Source organism: Zea mays, chromosome 5, assembly GCF_902167145.1.
Source record: "Zea mays cultivar B73 chromosome 5, Zm-B73-REFERENCE-NAM-5.0, whole genome shotgun sequence".
In the NCBI taxonomy this organism is placed as follows: Eukaryota; Viridiplantae; Streptophyta; class Magnoliopsida; order Poales; family Poaceae; genus Zea; species Zea mays.
This window is the reverse complement of record NC_050100.1, coordinates 19,087,933-19,095,148: the sequence shown is the minus strand read 5'-3', so window position 1 is coordinate 19,095,148 and position 7,216 is coordinate 19,087,933. Positions and strand designations below refer to the sequence as shown.

At 51.9% G+C, this 7,216-nt stretch overlaps 1 protein-coding gene across 1 annotated transcript; it reads right to left on the bottom strand.

Annotated features, from left to right (window-relative positions):
- Window positions 1–247: 247 nt before the first annotated feature.
- LOC103626052 (dof zinc finger protein DOF3.4) lies at window positions 248–1,857 on the bottom strand. The gene has a single exon (XM_008646436.4). It carries the CDS (start codon window positions 1,693–1,695, stop codon window positions 688–690), a length of 1,008 nt encoding a protein of 335 aa, XP_008644658.1. The 5' UTR covers window positions 1,696–1,857; the 3' UTR covers window positions 248–687.
- Window positions 1,858–7,216: the final 5,359 nt, after the last annotated feature.

Genomic DNA, 7,216 nt, shown 5'->3' with positions numbered 1-7,216 from the left:
ATTGGTTTAAGTCAGCCACTTACAAAGATGGATCGTTGCAAGAGGTTTTAAAGTGTCCGGCTGGTAAAAATGGTGATTTTTATAAGCACATATTCTCTGTTTGAGAAGATCTTTATGCTTCATGGATTGGATGAGATTGGAAAATTTTAGTAGAGCTTTTGATCTACTATGGGTTTAAACTCATCCAGTCACCCACCCCTCCTGTCCATATGGATTAAGATGAAAACGAATAAACCTTTCCAAGGGATCGTAAAATCGATAGTAGTGTGCTGCTAGCTCTAGTAAATTACATGTAAGGTATAAGCTTAACATTCACCGGCACACGAGACACGAGCAGAACTTGGCTGGCAGCCCAACGAGTACAGGTACAGCCACGAACCTGCACCTAGCTAGCTAGACCATATATTCTACGTACAACGTACCCTATATATAAGGGAGACCAAAACTGCAAACTTGGAGAACCCTTTGTAGCCGAGCACAGGCAAGAACCTGAAGCACGGCGTACGTACTCAAGACACGACACAGACCAATACTGCTACAAATGCTGAGGGAAAAATGAGACATACACGTCTGCTATGCAATGCAACTATGCAAGCCGTCCAGGAATATGCATGCCTCTTAAACTGATGATACTGTAGTATACGGGGCCATGGCCCATGGTACGAATTGAAGGAAGCACGCCCCGTCTCACATCAGGTGAGCGTGAGCCCCTCCATGCATCAGCCCGCCGGTTTGTGGCGCCGCTGCCGCCAGAGAAGAGAAGTCCGGCCACATTGAACCAGCACTGGTGCCCGGCAACTTCCACGTGTCCACGCTGTCGTTGTCCACCAGCATCCCGGCCCCGGCGGGCCAGAGGAAGGCCGACGACCCGGCTGCGGGTCCACCTCCCCTGAGCCCGAGTCCTTGCATTTGCGCGGCCGCCGCCTCGCCGGCGCCCAGGTGCAAGGGCCCGGTCGGGAGCCCGAGCCCGAGGTCGAAGTCGAAGTCGAAGGACGACCCCGCGCCGCGGCCTTCGAGCAGCGGCCCCGCGGCGCCGAGCGCGAACAGCGAGCCGAGGAGGCCGCCGCCGCCCTGTCCCTGCGAAGGTGGCGACGACGTCGACGAAGAGGGCAGCATCATCGGCGGCGGCGGCGGCGGCGCCACGCCGCCGATGCCGAGGCCGAGGCCGAATACGTGCGCCGCCGGAGCGCGCCTGGCGTGCTGCTGCGGGTGCGGGTGCGCCAGGCGCGGGCGCTTGCGCGTGGACCCGCCGATGGGCACGTTGCGGAGGGACCCGCCCAGCGTCCAGTAGCGCCGGCACGCGCGGCAGAAGTGCCGCGGCTGCGACGTGTTGTAGTTGTTGTAGTAGCAGAACTTGGTGTCGTGCGACGCGCACCGCGGGCACTGCTCCCCACGCGTAGCACCGCCGCCGCCGCTACTCTTGGCGGCCGCGGCGTCCTGCAGCTGCTGGAGGTAGGCGGCCATGTCGGTCGCACCACCGCCCGGGGCGGCGTTGCTGTTGCTGGTGCTGCCGGAAGTTGCTGCGGCCATCGCACCCGTGGCGGTGACGTTGTTGTTGGTGCTGCCGCACCAAGTGGCGGCCATCGTGTTGAGGTGGTGGCGGACGGCGTCGTGCTTGCAGGCGTTGTGCGGCAGCGGCGCGAACGGCGCCATCGTGGGAGGCTGCAGCCGCGCCGCCTGAGCTTGGCTTGCCATTGGATATGATGCTCTAGCTGGAGACTGGACCGCCAGTTGATCGGCCGATGGTGAAGATGATCTGTGTGTACCGGCGTAGTGTGCTTCTTCGTTCCTGCTGTTTGGGCCGGGACGCCGGACGGACCAAGGGTGGTGTATATATACGCGCGTGCATGCTAGCTATGCGCTGCAAACGCAGACACAAACAGAAGGAGAAAAGACTGATGGGTACGGATGGTGACGGAAGGCTGGCAGGTTCAGTACGCAGGGCGCAGCCTGTACAGTGGATTGAGGCTGCGGGCGCCACCGCCACCGCCACGCCAGGCGCCACCACCACCGGGCCGGGCCGCCAACCTCTGCTACGACCTGTAGCTTTCTTTGCAGTTCCAGCCAAGGAATCCTAGTCCTAGCTACGACTGGTCACACGACCACCTGCTGGTGCTGTGCCTATGTGTTTTATTCCTCGTCCATTCTGCGCCGTCCGATCAAACAACTATCTGCCGTAGGCTTGCTTTCTATTGTTGGAAGGTTAGTGTATAAGCGGCTCCTGAACTCGTCGAGTGATGCTAATTAGCTCCATGAACTTTGAAGATCCTTGAACTTGTTAAGTGTCACGCTGCAGTGGTCGGTACTCGGTATGCTCCAAAAATGGGCCTGCGATGCACTATTTTTACAAGTTTATTGATGTGCGGTACTGATACATAACTTAACAAGTTCCAGGACTATAAATGCATATTCAAAGTTTGTGGGCCTAAGGCTGTCCGCAGCATACCATATAAAATAAAGGATTTGCACTATAAATGATATTGTTTGCATAGTAAGGTTTGAAATAGGGGGATAAGATAGGGGATGAGATAGGGTAGCTGCTGGAGATAACAGTATCATGTGACGAGTTTAGAGGTGTCGGGGACCATAATTAGGGGTACCCTCAAGGCTCCTAATTCTCAGCTGGTAACCCCATCAGCACAAAGCTGCAAAGGCTTGATGGGTGCGACTAAGTCAGGGATCGGTCCATTCGAGGGACTCGATCACGCCTCGCCCAAGCCCAGCCTCGGGCAAGGGCAGCCGACCCCGGAGGATCTCCGTCTCGCCCGAGTCCCCCTCCAGCGACGGACATACTTCCGGCTCGCCCGAGGCCCAGTCTTCGCCAAGAAGCAACCCTGGCCAAATCGCCACGCCAACCGACCAAATCGCAGGGGCATTTAATGCAAAGGTGGTCTGACACCTTTATCCTGACGCGCGTCCTCCAGTCGACAGAGCCGAAGTGACCGCAGTCACTTCGCCGCTCCACTGACCGACCTGACAGAAGGACAGCGTCGCCTGCGCCGCTCCGACTGCTGTGCCACTCGACGGAGTGAGGCTGACAGCAGTCAGGCCCGGCCTCAGGCACCATAGAAAACTCCGCTTCGCCCGACCCAGGGCTCGGACTCGGGCTAAGCCCCGGAAGACGGCGAACTCCGCTCCGCCCGACCCAGGGCTCGGACTCGGGCTCAGCCCCGGAAGACGGCGAACTCCGCTCCGCCCGACCCAGGGCTCGGACTCGGGCTCAGCCCCGAAAGACGGCGAACTCCGCTCCGCCCGACCCAGGGCTCGGACTCGGGCTCAGCCCCGGAAGACGACGAACTCCGCTCCGCCCGACCCAGGGCTCGGACTCGGGCTCAGCCTCGGAAGACGACGAACTCCGCTTCGCCCGACCCCAGGGCTCGGACTCAGCCCTGGCCTCAGCCGACAGTCTCCGCCTCGCCCGACCCAGGGGCTCGGACTCGACCTCGGCCACGGAAGACAGACTCAACCTCGACCTCGGAGGAGCCTCCACATCGCCCAACCTAGGGCGCGGACCGACCACGTCAACAGGAGGCGCCATCATTACCCTACCCCAAGCTGACTCAGGCTACGGGGAACAAGACCGGCGTCCCATCTGGCTCGCTCCGCCAGACAAGTAATGATGGCACCCCGCACGCTCTCTGACGACGGCGGCTCTCAGCCCCCTTACGGAAGCAAGAGGACGTCAGCAAGGACTCAACAGCCCCGACAGCTGTCCTTCCGCCAGGCTCCAGCGCTCCTCCGACGGCCACGACACCACACGAACTGGGTGCCAAAACCTCTCCGGCTGCCACGATAGCATGTACTTAGGGCGCTAGCTCTCCTCCGCTAGACACGTTAGCACTCTGTTACACTCCCATTGTACACCTGGATCCTGTCTTTAAGCCTATAAAAGGAAGGACCAGGGCCCTCTTAGAGAGGGTTGGCCGCGCGGGGAAGAGGACGGGACAGGCGCTCGCGTGAGGCCGCTCGCTCCCTCTCCCGCGTGGAACGCTTGTAACCCCCTACTGCAAGCGCACCCGACCTGGGCGCGGGACGAACACGAAGGCCGCGGGATTTCCACCTCTCTCACGCCTTCTTCCCCCCTTCGCGCTCGGCCTCGCGCCGACCCATCTGGGCTGGGGCACGCGGCGACATTTCACTCGTCGGCCCAGGGACCCCCCGGTCTCGAAACGCCGACAAGAGGCCACCTATTTAACTCTTAGAAGGTATATGAGGTTTTATTCTCCAAAACATATTTAACTCGTACTGAAGAACTTAAGCTTATCTGCAAAAAATGTTAAATATGTGCTCCCTTATGCTAGAGCCATCTTACCTTTTCAGTAACAATTCTCTTTATGGTGGTTCTAGCATATGCTTTGGAGGAACTAGTGAATTGATGTTGTATCTTGTCAAGGTACTCTATGACAATGACATTCTAAGATAGCTCCCTTAATAAAATCTATTACATAGATAGCTCTGTATTACCATTATACATTTCTTATTTGATCTCTCCCGCTTAATATGTTCCATGGTTAAGGATGTAGTATTATCTGCCTTAGAAGGTTATAAGTTCTTTCTGGTGCCAATTTTGAAGCAACAAGATTTGCATTGTCAATAACATACTCTATTTCAATTAATATCAATGCCATTTCAACCTTCTCCCTCTAAGAGGGATAATTAGCGCCATTTAATGGCTCGAGTTCAAAGATGATACCTAGAGCATTCAAAATCTTGGATGGAGATCCTTCGATAAATAATAAGCAAACTTGAATCATACAATGAACAATTCAACGGTGTCCTCTGTTCTATAGCACTGGAAGGGCACAGCTGAGCAAAAACACGACTAAAGGTATAGGTGAGCACACCACCAAAATTAAGGGCACCAATTTAAAAAAACCTTGTTTAAATTAAAGATACTTAATGCCTCATTAAATAATTATTCTAATTCTAAATCACCTTTGAGCAGAATTAGAACAAAATATTCGAGAACGGAGGTAGTGCTAGATAAACCAGAGACTAAATCAATGGGCTAAATCAGACACTAAACTTCAATGTATGTATCCAAACGAGGCCTAAATCAGGTTGTTGTGCCCTCAGTCAAAGTACTAGATAATGGCTGACTTGATTCTTAGGGTGTTTGGTTTGAGGAATGAGCTAGTCCATTATCTTCTCACTCCTCACTATTTTTGATTGGTTTGTGGAATGGAATGAGTTGATCCATCACCACCTCATTCATCATAGTTAGTTAGTTAGTACTAATATGAGGAATGAGGTCATCCCACCAAATTTGAGAAATGAACCCATAATACATCACCTCAATTTAAATGTAGTGATTCCTCAAACCAAACACTCTATAAACGACTCGATCCTAGCAGCATACACGTCGTGCCCCCGTGGATGCACTAATAAGTGAAGTTTTCTTCTTGCAGGCTTGCAGCTAACACTCAGGAGTGATGGACGATGATGAACTTGCAGAGCCATAGTCCACCATTGCCCGCTGCTAATTGCATGCCGTGGCATGGGTCCACAGCCTCCACAGTTGATTGTACCTCGCCATGACGTGTGTGATTTGTACCTTGTCATGCTGGCCGGACAGGTCGATTCACTGGGGGACGACATATAGGAATATGAGGTCATTCGCTCACTACAAGATTGATGCGAGTTTTTTCAACAAAAAAAAAAGCACCTAGAGAAAAGCGCAGATATATATATAAGGTTATTTTGTTCATCAGCCCAACACCATCTCCAACAATTTCCTATCTTATCTAGCTCATATCTTGCTCCCTGTTTTAAGCTTTACTCTGTAAACAGTATAGTCTCCGGTATAAAACATTGTTTTGCACGCGTATATACAGTCTCTGCTCCGGTATAAAACATTGTTTTGCACGCGTATATACAGTTTCTGCTGAGTACGCAGCCAAACTATTCGGCCAAGAATGGGCTAAGGGCTCGTTTGTTTTGAGCGGATTGGGCCTGTTCCTGGCCGCATTCCAAGAGGAATGAACGAGTCCGATTTGGAATCTGGTTTCACCTGCTAGAACTGTTCGTTTTGATGTTGGCCCAAAAGAAAATTGTATGATTTTGAATCAACCCTTTAATCTTTGGTCTGGAACAAACACGGACAATCCACCTTATAGATTGGTTCCTAGCCTAGAAATGGACGAGTGACCAGGAATAAATGTCCACTCGATCTTGGACCGGATTGGTTACTGATCTGGTTTAGATCCACATCTGCCGATAACAGAGCCTAAAGGAGTTTGGTTGGGGACGAAGGCGAATAGTGATTCTTTCCGGCACCTAATAAGAGGACACATACAGTAAGGAAAGTGCCGTTTAGTTTTAGGTGAACAGATGACTTACAGCGGGCATTCGCCAATGAGAAAAGTTGGCTGGCGGAATGGACTTTCTAGCACCGATTTAAAGTGACACTAAAAAGTACTAAAAGTCAATTTTAATACCGATTCATTGAACCGGGACAGTCTCGGTTGCCGGCCTAGTACCAGTTAAAAATCGATACTGATTGTATGTTCTATATTAGTGATAGGTGAACGGGTTGCTGAGTATATGTATATGTAGTGGTAATGATTTATGATTAGTAAAAAACACTAATGCTACTATATACAGTACACGTTTTCCAATAGGCTCCGCATGAAATAATAACGTGGGATCTAGGGGTGAAGCTATGTACATGAGAGAGAGAGAGAGAGAGAGGTGATTTAGACCCAATTTTCACCTATATGTACCACCTAGAAAACATTTACTATGTACTCTCAAAGTATTCGATCCGGTTCACTCTAGCTTCGTCATCGGTGGGAGATGATCTTTGGTCGATCGGTTCCATCTTAATTTGCATGTAGGAGTACTATATGTCCCTGCAATTATGTGAATTAGAACTATTTTCTCTACATAGTAACCGTGTGGGGCCAGATGAAGGGCGGATATATATGCCCTCAGCCCTCTACATCTAGGAAACTTTATTGGATATTGGATACAGAGGTGGAGGGTAGCTAGAGGAGAAAGAACGTAGAAAAATAAACCCCTCACTATACTAGAGAAAGAGATAGAGGATAGAGGAAAAGGAAGGAGAAGAGAGAGAAATAAGCTCACCTGCTCGTTACTGGGCCAGCTACGACCGACCCCACACGTCAGTGACCAATCTTCATCCAGACGTACATGCGAAGGATCCGGTCGGATTTGAATCGCTTGTTCTTTTTCGGGATCCATTTCTACAAGCTAC

Excerpts from the sequence above, each read along its gene's own strand:
- LOC103626052 (XM_008646436.4), bottom strand. The coding sequence starts at position 1,695 with ATGGCAAGCCAAGCTCAGGCGGCGCGGCTGCAGCCTCCCACGATGGCG.